This window comes from Rattus rattus, chromosome 3 (assembly GCF_011064425.1).
Source record: "Rattus rattus isolate New Zealand chromosome 3, Rrattus_CSIRO_v1, whole genome shotgun sequence".
NCBI classification, from domain to species: domain Eukaryota; kingdom Metazoa; phylum Chordata; class Mammalia; order Rodentia; family Muridae; genus Rattus; species Rattus rattus.
The window spans coordinates 184688283-184705667 of record NC_046156.1 but is presented as its reverse complement, the minus strand read 5'-3'; the positions used below and the strand labels follow the sequence as shown (position 1 = coordinate 184705667).

Below are 17385 nucleotides of genomic sequence, written 5' to 3'. Positions count from 1 at the left end.
CTCACGATCTCCGTTCCAGTCTAATTTGTCTGACCACAGCTTCAGCACGTCGTAAGCACGCAGGCCTTTAAGGAGACGTGACTAAGGAGACGTTAGCACAGACACTAGAACGTTGGCCTCCTCTCCACACTCACTAGCACATGAGGAGTGGTGTTTATATCCCCTTATTCAAGGCAGGAAGAGTATCAGAATTTCCTGTAAAGGAAGGCACCATACAACTTACTCTGCATCTAATTACTGTCCTTGTTGCTATGACAAAGGCAACTGAGGATGAAAGGGGTTGGCTTTAAGTGTGAGGGGATGCAGTGCACTATGGGAGGAAGCGGCTGGAGCTGGGGGCGGCTGATCGCACTGCATCCGCAGTCAGGACACAGTTCGGCGCTCAGCTCCTTGTCTCCTTGTTATACAGATCTACCATCCATTTACATTCCTTCACAGACACACCCAGAGGTGTGTTCCCACAGTCATCTGATGGTTCTAATACAGGCGGTGGATAATGAAGATTGACCATTACAGGTCCTAGACATATGCTGACAACCTACTGGTCTTTCAGCCTCATGCTGAACCTCCTTCAACAGAGACTGTCGTAGTCACTATTCTATTACTGTGCTGAAACACCATGGTCAAGACAATTCTTATAAAGGAAAGTATTTAACAGGTGGTGGTAGGGGGCTTGCTTGCTGTTTCAGAGAGTTAGCCCATGATCATCATGGAGGGGGCATGACAGCAGGCAGGTAGGCCTGGTGCTGGAGCAGTAGCTAAGAATCATAGGTAACAGGCAGAGAGAAAGATGGAGAGAAACAGAGATTGAGATACTGGACCAGGCTTGGGCTTTTGAAACTTCAAAACCTGCCCCCAGTGACACACCTCCTCCAAGGCCACACCCTCTTATCCTTCCAAAACATTCCCACCAACTAGGAACCAAGCATTCAAACATATGAGCCTATAGGGGCCATTCTCCTTAAAACCATGACAGACACCTAAAATAAAACAGTTCTCACTCAGGATACTATAATTTTTGGGTTTTTTTTTTCACATATAGCAACATTATTATCTATTATTTCAGCTGTCTCCTTGACAAGCCTTCTTCTGAGTCAGGCTCTTCTCCAGTGCTCTCTGCTCACAAGGGGTAAATAGAAAACAATAGATTGCAACAGTTTTCAGAGGACATGGGTCATTACCCACCAGCAAAAGCAAAGCAAATAAATACAACAAAAGAGCCCGCAAAATCAGTGTAAGTCTTAATGCAGAATGCAAGGACTTAAGAACAGGCTCCATGTGCTATCATTACTCCTTAGCTTCATCGCCTCCCATCTGGATGTAGACTCATTCTCTGTTCCTCCTATGGCCCCAGCTGGGCATTTCTACTTCTCTCTTAGTGTGTCTTGGTCTCTGTGACCTCCCTTGTCCCCACTGTCTGAGCCTCCCTTTGGCTGATAACATCCAGAATGCTAATGGGGAATGTTGTGTGTCACCAAGAGACTATATCATCCCTGGTCTTGGCTTATCTACCAGTGCCTCTGGAGGTTCCTAAATTCTGAGGAGGGTCACCATGGCAACATCCCTAGGAGAGGCTTTCTAAAGTACCTACTGATTAACTTAGTTCTCAGTTGTCAAGAGTCATCGGGAAGACTTAAGTGACAGGTCTGATCAGCAGTTTTCACTTTGTCTTCCTCGGGGAGAACATACAGGATCCTTTCCGCAAAGATCAAAGCATACACACACTACAGAGTCCATCCTGGCTCAGCTAGTCCTTGGCTGTGATTCCTTAGTCCCTCTTGCCTCTGTTCTCTGACCTCTCCAATGTGCCGATAACAACAGTAGCTAGCTACCTCCTGGGATCAGTGTTGGGAGCGGTGTAGAAAAGGCCTAAGCAGTAAACATTCTCTCCACGCACACAGCCATCGCCGTTATTTCTGAGGAAATCTCATAAAGCAGAGCAAAATACAAATAATAACGTCATTTGTGCAATCCAGGAGCGAGCAAAGGAATTACCTGGGAAAGCCACAAGAAAAGGCAGGGAGAAAGAAGTGCAGAGCTAGGCGAGCTGTCTGGTCTGACCTTATTCAGAGGCGTGGTCTAAGGCATTCCAGCCTCCAAGACGCCTGGGACAAGTTGGTAGGACTTTTAGAAGAGGCAGACACAGATGCCCTGGGCTGCCACCACTGCCAAGGGTCAGGCGAGGAAAAGGAGCAGAGGTGAAGGACCTCCTTTTGTTTTTTCCCTCTGTCCTTAATGCTCCCTCCAATACAAAGAGGGGAAGCTGAACCGGGCTGCTTGCTCTTTGAATCACCTTGGCAACCCGAATTCCTTTTCTCTTCCAGGAAACTGTAAACAAAACAAATTCGCCCCGCCGGCACTTTTCCCCTGTTTTCCTTTTCTAGGAGCTCCTATTTTCCAAGAAAAAAAAGTCACTTGAAATGTGCAGGCCCCTTGAAATGTGCATGTATTGTGTGAAAGACTCTATAGAAAAATTGATAAAAGCCCCTGTGTGATCAAAGAGGCAGGCTTCTTATAGCGAGCAGGAACCCACCAAGTTATAGCCAAGGCGGATGGAGAGAGAAAAAGGAATGGGAAGAGGGAATGTGAGAGGAAGCAAGTGACAGGTGTACTTTGTAGGCAGGGTTTACTTCCCAGCTGTGTGACCAAGGTTCAGGAGGGTACAGGAGAGACGGTGCTCTGTGGTCACCACATTGAAATTTGCAAGTTTTGTAAGAGAAGTCAGGTTAGGCAATGAAGTCTGCACACGCACAGTTCTTATCCCCAAACTCCTGTGTCAGGACCCGCTCCTGCCTAGCCTGTGCCGGTGCCCTCTGCTCTGGCAGGGGCCTTTCCCTGTCCCATGGGAAGGAAAAGCTCAGCATGTCGTGTGCCCAGGATGGATCCAGGGCACCGGAGAGGATCTGGAGGTGTGGTAGGCGTCTCCTATCCAAGGTGCAACTAAAACTCACCGTGGCAGGCTGAGGGAAAAGGCTTGTTTTCTGCATCCCTTTATCTTTGCTCTTACTGTTGTGTCACTATTGAATCTAAGTGCACACATGTCCTCACAGCCACCCTTGTCCCCTGAAATGAGGAAGTCAAGAGAGCAGATCTAACGAGCACTTTGTTGCCTAGGTGACCCACCTGTCCGGCTAGCTCTGACCTCAGCCGATGTTTGTGATCAAGCCTTTATCAGTTCACTAAGCGTGGAAGACGTTAGCCCCGGCTAAAGATAGAACCCCTGGCAGAGAACTGAGATAAAAGGAAATCTGTGGGAAGAAATTAAGTACAAATTGTAGGAGACCCCGTAGCTTGTGATTAGATTTCTGTACTGGCCCCAAGACAGCAGACAAAAAAATCAAAATGGAATCACCTTATTTACACTCCATCTCACTAAAGCCAAACTAAATTGTTACCTGAACTTCTGAGAAGCTGGATGGGGGTGGGGGGGCAAATTCTCCACAGATCAAACCACGTGATTGTGAAGCTCATTCGTTCCCTCTTTATCCTGCCAAGCCTGCATCCACCATCACAAAACTGTAAACTTACTTAAAACATTACAAGACATTGTTTTTGGCAAATTTTTTTTTGGGGGGGATAATTTATGTAGTTCTGAGGTGTGAACTTTAGACACAGTCATCATGTTGGATAGTCAAAGGGTTGCCTACAAGTGCTTGACAAGCTGGTGCATATTAAGCAGGTAGATCTCTTAGTCCTCATCCTCTGAGGAGAGAAATTTTGAAGTGACCAACCTGTTTCTTTCCTTCAGCCATTCTTTATATTTTAACAGCTCTTCCCTCCCTGTCTCCTCCCCTCTCCCTCTCCTCTGCTCCTCTCCCCCTCCCCCCTCTCCTTCCCTCCCCCCTCTCCTTCCTTCCCCGATCTTTTCCCTCCCCCACCCCCAGGGTTGTTCATGATGGGTTTTCTCTGACTCTTTTTGCAGAGCGGAAATCGAATTCTGTGCTCCATCATTCTGAGCCATCGTCAGGGCCCATCCATTATCAACTACGACGACGAGAGTGGGAAGACGTGTGTCCATATCGCAGCTGCTTCCGGTTTCGGCGACATCATTCACGATCTGGCCAAGGTCCCCGAGTGTAACCTGCAGGCTCTGGATGTGGATGACAGGTATCCATAGCAACTCAGGAAGTGCTGGGAACTACCAGTCATCTTCTCCTAACGCCAATCTTAAAATAAAGATGTTGAAGGCGCTACCCTACATCCTCATTGCTGGTAATACATGTGTTTCTGACAGCAAGCACTGCTCTATTTTAGTAAGAGGAGGAAAAATCATTGTTATGGAGAGAGGTTGTGACTACGGCGTGGTCAGATTTTCCACTTTTTACTGAACATAGGCAGTGTTCTCAGAAGGCTTTCTGTTGAGCTATGGGCCTTAGTTCTTAATGAAGTTCATACTTTCTTCTCCTCTGAGATGTATTGTAATGGCCACAACTTTTTATCCGGAGTATAAGAGGTATTTTTATTAAAAACCATGGACCTTATTAATGAGGGTGTTTTTTTCAGTCATGGATGCCTGCTGGAAAAAGGGTCTAGGTGTGGAAAGGTAAAGTGATTTGTCACAGGGTATGTTTGAAATCCAGTGAAGGATTGCGCTAACATCTGGTAAATACAGTGCCCATCACCTACAATGACTCGATTACCAACTTTAGTTTAGGCACTGAGTCCACGGAAATGTAAGGAAAAAACACAATGGTAAGCAAAACTATTGAAAATACGTTTTAAGATTACAAACTATCTGAGGCTGTGTGTAGCATTTTCTGTTAAAGAATGAAGTGAGCATATCAGAATCTTTGATGTCCCACAAGATGTCAGCACTTCCCCCTGATATCTTGAATTCTGTGTGTGTGTGTGTGAGTGTGTGTGTGTGTGTGAGTGTGAGTGTGTGTGTGTGTGTGTGTGTGTGTGTGTGTGAGTGTGTGTTGGGGAGGAGTGACTCATGTTCCATGTAGGTCTGAGGAGGTAAGAAAGGGGTGTCAGTAAGATGAGGTGAGACTTAAGCGATCCACAAAGAGAAAAGAACAGATTTTAGCATCAGGAGATGAAAGGAAGCTTGCCTACTTCAAAAGTTGTTAGAACCAGCTCAGAGCAGACTCCTCCTAGTTTTGCTTCAGGGAAGAAAGCAAGCCTAGAGAGGGAAATCAATAGAGTTGATTAGGTGAGGTGAGAAGAAAAGTCCAGTTTCCAGGAAGCTCCAAGCCACTGACTAAGCCATTCACAAATTCTCCATCTTGTATTCTCATGCTAAACATGAAACTCTGTCTTTCCCACGAAACCACGAGTTTCTGTTAATAGTCAAACTATTCAAAAAATCAAAATAAGCTTAAGGCATCTCTCTACCTCTCTCCTCCTTTTCCTCTTCTTTTTCTAGCAAAAGATTTTCCTAAAGAAAAGACTTTGTGGGAAAAGGAGAAAAATAAAATTGCAATAAAAGGTGGGTAAGGGGAGGAAGAAGAGAGAGAGAGAAAATCCGGAGAACTCATCTGCCTGTATATCAAGGCACCTCAGAAAGTAGGCAATGGTGGAACGCTCTGAAACCATAGCCCTCGGGAGGTTGACATAGGTTCACAAGCTGGAGGACAACATGGACTGCAGTATGAGACTCGTCTCAAAAACACCTCATTTTTAAAAATGGCCAGCAAGATGGCTCAGAAGATAAAGAAAGGTTCTTGTCACCAAGTCAGATAAACTTAGCTCTGTCCTAAATAGTGGAAGAAGGGAATAGGATCTCACAGAGTTAGTCTCTGACCTCATCCAAGCGCCATGGCACACAAGCTTGCACGAACATACCCACACACAATAAATAAATGTAAGGGAAAAGCTAAGTCACATAATGCATGGTAGTTTAAAAATGATAGCACTTGCCGAAGATTAATGCCTTCTCACAAATACCGCAGAAGCAGCCTACATGTTTTAAATGCCCCAAATGTCAGCAGTCTATGAAGCCACAATTCACTGCAACAAACAACTCGTTTCTCCTCAGGGAGGACAGCTTTTTATCAGAGTCTCCTCCCTACATACTTCTGGGAATTCTCCATGGATGTTTACAGGCTTCACAAATCAACCCTTAGCTACCGAGAACTGAAGCAACCCTGCCCCCTTCCACCCATCATCCCTCACCACCCAGAGACCACCACATCGCCCAGTACTGCTCAGTTGCCTTAAATCTCGGGTCCCGACTTTTCGCTCCTCACAGCCATGGCTGAGGCCAGTCAGCTGTGTCTGTAGGGTGATCTGCAGCCTCAAGATAGGAAAGGAACTGTGACTCAGACAGCTCAGAACCTGTGCCCCAGATTTGCCACAGAGACGCTCAGTATATGAATCGGAGGTTGTCAGTCTGTTCCTCTTGTCTCTCCACACCCCTTCCATGATGGCCAGAGAGGAATTAAAACAGTTGGCCTTGGCAAAGGAAAGGCAGGGTTTACTTCACAAACCTTCAAAATGGATTGTTGCATGTTGGTGAGCCTGACTCGATCAGTGTTCGACTCTGTCAACTGAATTTATTTTCCTCTAAATAGAGAGAATAATCTTCTGTAGTCTCATCTCATAAAATACTGTCTGGAGAACTCTCTGAGGTTGAATGGAACAAATTCTACCTGCCATATTCAGACACAGCGTGATATGTCACTGTGCTGCTGAGACACCGACCTGCTAAGGCAGCAGTTCTCAACCTGTGGGTCGCAACCTCTTTGAGGTTACGTATCTGATATTTATTTTACAATCCAGAACGGTAGCAAAGCGGTTATGAAGTAGTAACCAAAATAATTTTATGGTGGGGCGAGGGTCACCTCAACATGAACTGTATTGAAAGTTCACTGCATTAGGTGGGTTGAGAACCACTACTCTAAGACATCATAAAGAGGAGAGGGATTATTTAACAGACAGAGAGTATTGGAGAGTTGGAGTATGTAGACCCAGAGGCCACACTGTGTACAGAGATATTCAGGTCCAAGGCCCCTCTCTGACCACTTCCTGGTGTTCTATGCCTGAGGGTTACTTGGCCCTCTTCAGCATGCCCAGGGCCCTGGCAGAGCCTCTCAGGAGACCACTCTATCAGGCTCCTGTCAGCATGCACTTCTTGGCATCAGCAATATCGTCTGGGTTTGGTGAATGTATGTGTACAGGCTGGATCCCCAAGTGGGGCAGGTTCTAGGTGGCCTTTCCTTCAGTCTCTGCTCCAAACTTTGTCTCCGTATTTCCTCCTGTGAACAATTTTGTTCCCCCCTTCCAAGGAGGACTGAAGCGTCTGCACGTTGGTCGTCCTTCTTCTTGAGCTTCATGTGGCCTGTGGAGTGTATCTTTACCCAGAGTTGTTTTGTCCGTAGTATAACAAAGAGGGTAGAATCATCGAAGCTTCCTCTCAGCAACTGTTTGCTGAGACCCTACAGAGCTTAGGTGTCACGGTATGTGCTGTAGGTACAGCACGGTAAGAGAAACGCTCTCACTTTCCTCTTCCACGCAGTGCAAAGTGCACCCAAGGAAAAAAGAGTGGAATATTCACTGTGTAAAGTATGAATGCTTTGTTACAACCAAGATTTTTAAAAATAGTAGCAATTATATTATCTATAACTTAATCCTTTTCCTCAGTGTGGAATTTAACCTGGCCCCTCAGTATGTTAGACAAGCACACTGCCATTGAGCTATCAAACCAGACCTGTAATTTCTCATTTTTACCATCTAAGTAGACTAATGGGAAATTTAACCTCCATCTCTTTTTGGTTGATTGTAGAATTCTCACAATACCAATATATATGAGAATAGAGGTGAGAGATGACCCTCTTGATACATGACTTTGTTCTTTCGTATCTCATGATGAGGTTTCACTCTCTGGGCTGTTTGTGGGAGCATGGTGATTATAGGTTGCAGGGTTCCCACTGGCTAGACACCTCCTCTGACAGGCCCCTCCCTCCCACCAGCTCCAAAGAAGAAGCTGAGCTCTGGGACCTAGTGTTGTTTGGCCCAGTGGTCTTTATGCTCAGTTTTTAATGGTACTGGGGTTCAAACCCAGTGCCTGGCACATGGTACACAGTGCTCTACTCTAAAGCTCTATTCTCAGCACATCGTCACCAATCTGTCACAGCTGAGGGAGAACTCTCTGTCTAGGATTGGGGGACCCAGACCCCTTTATACGTGCAGTTAAATATTTTGCCCTTGCTTCAGATCTGCTCCCAGTTTTAAGCCTGGCTTTCAGAAGCAGGAAAACATTATTTGTCAGGCTTACCCTGCCACACCTCCCCCCTAAGATTAAGTTCAAAGCCAACCAGGCCTTTAAATAGAGGACAGAAGAAAAGTGGAAAATAAACAGTCACCTTAACCAGGCCGTGGTGCTGCATGAGTTTAATCCCCACACTCGAGGAGGAAGAAACAGGTTTGAGTTCAAGGCCAGCTCGGTCCACAGCTTGAGCTCCAGAAAGATCAGTGCTACATACACAGAAACTCTATCTTAAAAAAAACAAACACACAAAAGACAAAAACAAACAAAAAACAGAGAGAGCATACGATCTAATAAATGGTATTGAGAAAAATGGGCCACGTATTAGAAAAGTATATACCACACATACCCAGAGATAGGACTTTACTCTATTACTCTATAACCTTGGCTGGTTCCAATCATGGTGCCTTTGCTTCCTGGATGCTGAAATTATAAAGGTGAGAACCATGCCAAAACGCATTTCTTATTTTCAACCTAAATAAATCTAGAAAAAATACTGATTTTCTTTTTAGTCTATACACACACACACACACACACACACACACACACACACACACACAAATCCCTATTGTTTGGTTTTTTTTTTTTTTTTTTTTTTTTTTTTCTTCGGGCTGGGGAACTCTTAAGGCAAGCGCCTTGCATACTGTGTGTGCAAACACAAACAAAAGTCAAAACAGCCCCATTAACCCCAATGCTGCCTCCTTACAGCAGCACACAAATCCATCCTAAACCCTGGCAACCATGGATTATTTCTTTCTACAATTTGTTCTTTTTGGAATGTCATATACTTGTGACTGTAAGTTGACTGACTACCCCTTGGCCACCATGCTGTGATGGGAAGTATTTCAGATTTCTGAATTGCTGAGATTTGGGAAGACTTTCATAAATACGATGAGACATCTTCCAATGAAACCAAATCTAAACACAAAATGTGTTCAGGCACAGTGCCTGAAGGCATTCTTCACAGCGTCTAAGTGCACTGGAACTTCAGCGCTGACGTGTCCTGCAGGGTCAGATACAGAAGGTTCCACTTGTGACATCCAACCCGTCAGTGCTCAGAGCACTTCAGATTTCGGGTCTTTAAAAGAGGGAAGGTCACCTCTGAGATTGGCTCATGCCACTCAGCAGAATGTGCTTGGGGTGGGTCATCTCAACTGTCCCGTACTTTGGTAGCCCGTTGGGCCTCCCACTGGGTCATATTCCACAATATAGAGGAACCACAATTTGTTTATTCACTCGCCCACGGGTGAATGGTGGCTTGCTTCCAGTTTGGGGAAGTTATAGTGCAGTTGCTATAAACATTTGAGAGCTGAATTTTCGTTTCTCTACCTAGGTATCTAGAAGTGGGGATTTCTGGGGCACATATTCGGGATATATTAAGCCTGTAAAACTGCTTAGATTGCAGGCAAGTTCCAGTCTTCTGCATTCTCACCACCATCAGTTACTATCAAGCTCTGTTGGGGGTTTGCCCCTACTGGGAACATTTACACAGGCAGGTGGCATCTCCTTGCCATTTAAATCTGCATTTCCCTAGTGATAATTTTATTGTTAAGGCAGGGACTCACTTTGTAGAACAGATTGGCCCAGAACTCACTATGTAGCTCAGGCTAGCCTCAAACTCACAGAAATCATCATTCTTTCCTCCTGGATGCTGGGACTCCGGGTGTGCACAACCACACTGACTGGATGAAGTGTTTTTGAGCCTGTGGTGTTTCCTCTTGAGTGTCTCACCAGCCACACCTCTTTGTTGGTGAAACATCTATTCTAATCTTCCGCCATTCTTTAAGCGGGTTTGTTTTCTTGTCCTTTAGCTCTGAAAGCTGACACACATTCTAATTTTAAGCCTTTTGTTGCACCTGTGATTTGTAAATATTTCCTCCTGTTGTTCCTCTTTAGTTTATTAAGAAAACACTGGTTTTACAATTTTTTTTTTAAAGAAAAATGGTTGGGTGTTGGTGACCATTTGTCTTCTGATTAAGAAAATACTTTCTAAATATGAAAGAGATAAAATAAAATGTAATCAAATATGGATGGTTTCCATTTTTATAGAAAAATCACTAAAAAGATTGAATAACAAAACTTTTGAAGTTCGTATAGATGACCTATAAATGGTCAGTGTCTTTAATATGTAAATAGCCCACTTAAATTACTAAGAAAAACATGAATACTCTAATAGAAAAACAGAAACTGTCTCTAGTGTGGCACATGCCTATAATCCCAGCCTTATGGAGGCTGAGGCAGGAGGACTGTATATTCAAGGCTAGTCCATGCTATATAGTGTGAATCTACCTTTTAAAAAAAGAAAAGCAAAAATAAACAAAAGGCATTAAGAGTGACTTCAATGAAGAAATTCAAATGGCAGGTTCAGCCTTTCTAGTAAAGAAATGCAAAGGAATACATCCAGGTATCATTTTGCCAACCAAATTAACAAAGGTTTTTAAAGATGGTGGCATACTTCAGCGTTCAGCCGTAAGAGGGTAAATTGAGTCAGCATTCCTAGAAGTCAGTTGGCACTGTGTATAAAGAGCCTTAAAAGCACTCATACTTCCTCTTTAGGACATTCTCAGGGAACGCAGAAATGGCAAAGGCAGGGAGAATGCACAGCGGTGGAGGAAGTCTCTGGCATACTCCCCAGCCTCCCTACCTGGGCATACGCTCTGTTTTATACTATGGAGAGCATGGGGATTGTCCTCCTTCTCCGACCCTGGCGGGAAGCCGACCATGGCTAAGCCTGGAAGGCTTTGACTCAGCGTCTTATGTCTCTTCTCTGTTGTTCCCCCAGGACACCCCTGCACTGGGCTGCAGCTGCTGGAAAGGCAGAATGTGTCCAGTCACTGCTGGACTTGGGCATGGACAGCAACCTGAGGGACATTAATGAGAGCACGCCCCTGGCCTACGCCTTGTACTGTGGTCACACGGCCTGCGTCAGGCTCCTTTCCCGAGAGGGCCGGTGAGTTTATCTAGTGTCTTCCTCTCAGAGATTTATAACGTTAAAGTTTTATAAACCACCAACATGTAAACCCAGCAATAATATTTGTGTGTGTGTGTGTGTGTGTGTGTGTGTGTGAGAGAGAGAGAGAGAGAGAGAGAGAGAGAGAGAGAGAGAGAGAGAGAAAGGTCAGAGGATAGCTTCCAGTATGTGAGTTCCAAAGCTGAAACTCACATCCTCAGGCTTGGTGACAGACATTTTAATCCACTGAGCCATCTAGCTGGGGCAGTAATTCAATAGTATGAGGATTGCATAAGTAGCATTATTAATTATCCAGTTAATCACGTGCGTTTGCTGTGGTCCACGAGAGAGCAAAGAGGTCCCCATTGTGTGGAACATGAAGACAGAAACAACCAGCTCTGATCCTTCAGCTATGGGCCAGAGAACTTAAACCACCCCTTCCTCTCCCTTTCTTCCTGCTTTTGCCTAAATCACTCTTTCCACAATTATCTTACGCTCTCGAAACTTTCTGGAGATGCCAAAGAGCTTTTAAAGTCTGAGTTATATCTATTGCCATTACGGCGTCAAAATATTTATCTGAGGGAATTTTAATAAAACACTTGTTTTGCTATTTGTTTAAGTAATGATAAATTTGTGATTGCTAGAATGAAAAAAACCCACATTTTAATTAAAACAATATTGGAGCTGTAATCCAGGAGAACTGTGAGTTTGGGGCCAGTTTGAGCTGTTTACTTAAGGAGACACCATCCATAAATGAATAAATAAATACCTTTTAATTTCATTTAATGTTGCTATTTTCCATAGCAAAGAAAACTAGTAAGAGCAGCACTGTTTTTAAGTTCTTGGCATATTAATTACACTTTTGGCAATTAAACCAACTTTGATTGAAGCTTGTACTGTGCTACGAAAGTTTCATCTGATCAAAGCCCAATACCAATAAAGAGAGAAATTAGTGCCACCAACATTTTCCCTCCTCTTGTCAATTACCATTACCATTTACCAATTACCATTCAATCTACAGGTTCCTGCCCCTCTGGGCTTTGTTTCATGCAAATCTGTGCAACATCAGAATCCTGAATCCTACTGTGTGTGTGGAGGGGAGGAGATCAAACTTCATGGCAGCATACTGCCATCAGATCTACTGGGTTACTGTCCACGGACAAAGTCAGTTTCAGCACAGAGTGTGTTAGGTGCTGTGCTCGTTGTACGATGAGACTGACCAAGCTCGTGCACAGCTGCCTCAAAGGAATATTCAATGGGCAGTGGGCTCAAAAAAACAAAAAATAATAGTAATAAATAAAATATAAAATTAAAATAAAAATGAATCAAGTCAAACTTTCCCAATCCCAAACCAAGTAGAGTGTATGTTTAAAGCGTACTAAAAAAGTGTTTTATCTGTAAGTCCAGAAGCAGCAAAATATCACTGCATTAGTCCAGAAACTCTTATGAAAAAAAAAAAAAAAAAAGGAAGACAATAGATACAAAATTTAGTCAGCTTTTCCCTTTTCTTAGCTGCTTATAGGACACCACTAGTAAGATGCACACTCTGGAAAGCCCGTGTCTTAGCCATGTCCACTACGTATTTCTAGAATTCCATGTGCTGTTTCATCGTTCCTATATTCTGCTACGTGGCTATTCATTTGACCATGTGACTTCCACGGTGAAAGGGAGATAAAAAAAAATTTATTAACAATGGAAAAGTAGAAATGGCTGTGTGTGTGTGTGTGTGCATTCGTAGTGAGAAAATATCCATTGTCTGCATTCAAATTTAGCGCTGGTGTTTTTCAAACAGACTACAGCATCTCGCTCTGAGGAGCGGTATTGTAGTCTCCCTCTCGGCAGCTGCCTGTGGGTCCAGTTTCAGGGTTGATCCCCATTGCAGAAAGCATTGGCTTGATTGTGGCCTCACCAGAGAACAGCACAGACTTTCCAAAGGACTAAAGCAGAACACCGCCTCCGGGAAACTCAGCTTGAGCCAGCCACCAAACAGCTGCGCTACCCTCTCCACAGTTTTGAGTTTGCTCTGAGTTGAGCATTGCTCACATCTGCCACGCCCAACCTCTGGCACACATAACTTCCTCTTCCCCCGGAGCTCAAACTCTAGGTCTGCTCTGCCTGTTTCCTTTAGTAGAGTATTTTTCATAACCATATTTAGGGGGATTTTTAGATGTGACAAACAAATAGCGTGAAACAGGCGAGACTCAGTACTGCCAATGCCGCTGTCCTGGGAACTCTCACTCAGAAGCAGAGAGCCACAGGCTTCCTGCCTTCTTCCGCCATGAGAGACCCGAACTCACGCCTTATGCTCATCCTGAGATTTGCCAGAGAAAAACCAATTCCACCATTTTGGGCCAAGTTTGAAGCAAGCTTTATTAAATATTAAATACTGACCAAAAGATGGACTTTTGGTCAGAACCACTTCCCTGGAACTTCCAGCTGAGTGGCTGTGAAACAAGTCTCACAGAGATTTATAAAACCTGTAGTCCCCTGCAGGAGACATTTGTTATATTCCAAGAACTACAACTCCCAACATTCCAAGAGGTTACATGGTCCTTGGGCAAGGGGAACTCACAGGTTAACTTTGGGTATCACACGTACACTTCATCTCTAACACATATGCTACTGTTGACTATTTCCAGCTTAATCAATTGACGGTTGAAAACAGATTGCCACGAGTTAATTAAAAGAATTAAGCTCTAGAGGCTGAGGAGATGCTTCAGTCAGTAAATGCTTGTGTAACAAATAAGAAGACCTAAGTTTGATTCCCCCAGCAACCATGTAAAAAGCCAGGCATAGCTCACAGCGGTAATCCCAGTGCTGGAGAAATGGAGACAAAGTGTCTATGGTTTGCTGGCCGGCCAATCTAGCTGAATAAGCAAGCTTCAGATTCTATGAGAGGCCCTGAATTAATTAGTTAATTAATAACTAAAGTTGGGCCAGAGACATGGTTCGGCGGGTAGAGAGGCTCGCCGTGCACGTTTGCACTACGGTTCTATCCTTGAAGCCCACGCAAAGGTCAAAGGAGAGAACCAGATTCATAGAGCTGTCCTCTGACCTCCACAGACATATGCCCTGGCATGCAAGCTCCCACACTTACACGAATCATCCACACAGCTGTCAGCATAAAAACACAACCCTCGCCTCAGAAGGGATCAGAGATGGGGTATTCTGGAGCGACGTGTAAGTGACCACAGCCTGGAAACAGATTTAGCTTACCTCAAATTCTAGGCTCCAAGATGACGTTTTCGTAGAACCAGAACAAAGACAAAGTTGCAAATCAAGGCACCTTGGCAAATATGTTGATGGGAACATTTGGTAGGCAGGTTAGAAGAGAGCAGGGGAGTTTCTGATACTGGCCTCAGGTACTTTCTGACATGACGCTCTCAGTCTGTTGGCTGGTTGCTCATACCTTAAGATTGACCTGGTGGTCACCAGCAGAGGAGAGCAGCCGTTGGCTGGGTTAAAAAGGTCCTGAGATAATTCGGCTCTGCACTTGTAACATTGCAACCCCCTGGAGGGGGGGGATGGGGAGTGCAGCTTCTCTCAGACAACTCTTATTCACATACGCAATTATAAGTAAGTGTCAAAGATTAAATAAATAGGCAAGGCTGACAGACACAGAGGAAGATACACAACATCAACCTTGAGTCTCCACATGTAGGGAGAGGAGAAAGGAGGGGGAAAGGAGAGAGGGGAGGGGAGGAAAAGGAGGGGGAGAGACTGGAGTTGGGGTGAAATAACTGAAGTCCCTCCCATGCATTCGAGCACCACATTACATACACGTATAACGCTGTCAAAAAAAAAAAAAAAAAAAAAGCCAACAAAATGGAGGGGAGGGGGGGTGAACCCAGCCCCTGAGAGATGTGGGTAGCACGTGCCCATAAGCAGAGTACTTAGGAGCCTGAAGCAAGCAGATTATGAGTCTGAAGCTACCTTATGTGGAGTCCCCATCTCAGAGAGAGAGGAGAGAAGAGAGAGAAGTGAGAGAAGAGAGAGGGGAGAGAGGGCGGTGGAGTACTGAGGTGCCTTCTCTGTGAGGAGTTAGTGTAAGCTGGAGTGCTTGTGCGAAACCTTGACTTGAAGACTATGGGCATCTGTGCCTGAGCCTAGACTAGCTGATGAAGCAGATGGATGGGCTTGGGGGTGTCATATCGTTCTTTCCCCCCATTTCCTGGCCTCGCCTGGCATTCTTGTTCTTTCCTGTCTCTCTAGAGCAGAGCCTGCTAGGCCTCTCCCCTCTCAGAACAGTCAACCCCAAAAGAAGGAAGGACGATTCAGCGTGCTCAACCAAATCTTCTGCAAAAACAAGAAAGAGGAGCCGAAAGCCCATCAGAAGGAGCAGAGCAGGGCCAGACCTAAGGAGGAGGACACCTCGGAAGTCAATGACATCATCGCCACCTTTGACAGCGTCGTGGATACCAACTGCCAAGATCAGCCTGGTGACCAGGTGGACATGGTTGTCTTTAAGAAGAGGACCTCGGAGAATTCAAAGTATCTCTTGCCAGAAAAGAAATCCCTGGCCGGGAAGGGGCTTCCACCAATCAGAACACAGAGTCTTCCACCCATCACCCCGGGCAGTAACTTCCTGACAGCCTCCCATGGAGCCGCCTCCCACGCGGGTCTGAACTCTGGTCTTCAGCATACTGCCCAGCGTTCTCAGAAAAGCCGAAGCGAACAGGACCTGTTGAATAATAGGACTGGCTGCCAGGTGTCACTAGAGAATCCCTGGAAGGGTGACACTAGGCAGGCGTTCTCCTGCAAGGCTTGGACTGTGTCTTCCTCTGATAAGTTACTAGACAGGATGTTCACTGGCCAGCCTGGTCACCAGGAGCTGTCTGGGCCACCACATCTTCCTCATCTACCTAATCCCTCACCAGGTAATGGCCTCCATTCCCTCTCCTTAAGGCCTCCCTCACACATGGAGCATCTCATGTAGTTAAGCTAGGAACTGCCAGGTGAGTAGCCTGCAGGTTCCAACAAGACGGGAACCACGGCCGCGTTCAGTTTTGTCCTAGTTTGAAGAGTTCTGGGAAGTGAAAGCCTTCAGCTTTTCCACCCTGAGTGGGCTGAGGTAAAAGTATGGCCGTGTCCTCTAAAAGGCCTTCTTTCCTGGAGTCGTGGGGCACGCTCACTCCCAAGACATGAATTTGCTTGTACGGTTAATGAGTTGTCATGTGTTTTAAATCATCATTCAGTCCCCATTCCAGATCCACCCCACCAAACCTTTGCTGAGACAAAGGGCCTCATTCACACCTGAGTAGAAAGGCAACATTCTGCATGTTCATGGTTTGCGTCTCCCCACATACTGACGGCTTGCTTGGCCATTCTCTGTGTCCCTTCTTCCCTCATCCACGGCTACCAATGCCATTCAGTTTTTGCTTATGCTTCCAGATACATTTCATACATCTCTGTACACATCTATGTATATAAGCATGAAATCTCGATAGATAGATAGATAGATAGATAGATAGATAGATAGATAGATAGATAGATAGATAGATGATAGATAGATATTGTCCTCTCCCATCTCCCTGTTCCTGGCAGTTTCCAGGAGTCTCAGCTTTGCAAGTAACTTTGTCCTGGGCTTTAAAAATAATTTCTACAAATAAACATGAACTATGTATATATGGCCTTGTGATAATTATCATACTAAAGAACTTAAGTTTTAGCAGAATTTGTTGCTCACATTAATCCCAGTCCTCAGAAGCCAGAGGTGGGTGGATCTCTATGAGTGCATCAAGGCCAGCCTGATCTACATAGTAAGGCTCATTCTCAAAAAAATTATTTTAAAAAAACTTACGTTTTATATACATACAAATATTATTCATATACATTAATATTCCCCTCATTATACATAACATGGATACTCCGTAATTTATTTCGCCATTTGCTTTTTGAGAGGGTTAGCATAGAACTTACTACCGAGCTGAAGATAGCCTTGACTCCTCTCTGGCCTTCACCCTTCAAGTGCTGAATTATAAGCTTCTGCTACCTTGCCCACTTCTTATTTTTACTAAAAAATAATTCAATTTATATGGGATTTGGAGGCTATACAACTTCCCAACTTTTCTCGCTCACACAGTGCCTTGGTTTTTGTTTGAATGAATCAATTGCCAGTATTTAAAACTTTATGTTTTACATTTTAAAAAATCCCTAAAAATTCTAGTTTCTCTTGAAAAATTGAAGCCAACATTCTCACATGACAGTTACTGATTAGCCCTGTGTG

The 17385-nt window shown here is 44.7% G+C and overlaps 1 protein-coding gene across 3 annotated transcripts in view; it reads left to right on the top strand.

Moving 5' to 3' along the window:
- Ankrd55 (ankyrin repeat domain 55) overlaps positions 1–17385 on the top strand; it is a 98107-nt gene that overhangs the window by 66977 nt on the left and 13745 nt on the right. For 2 of the 3 annotated variants that reach the window (XM_032898894.1, XM_032898895.1), the window contains exons 7-9: positions 3923–4107; positions 10992–11159; positions 15372–16138. In XM_032898894.1, coding sequence (XP_032754785.1) covers positions 3923–4107; positions 10992–11159; positions 15372–16095 — 1077 coding nt within the window. In that variant the 3' untranslated portion in view covers positions 16096–16138. Of the gene's footprint in view, positions 1–3922; positions 4108–10991; positions 11160–15371; positions 16139–17385 lie in introns of those variants that run through there. The other variant, XM_032898896.1, reaches the window with a different exon arrangement.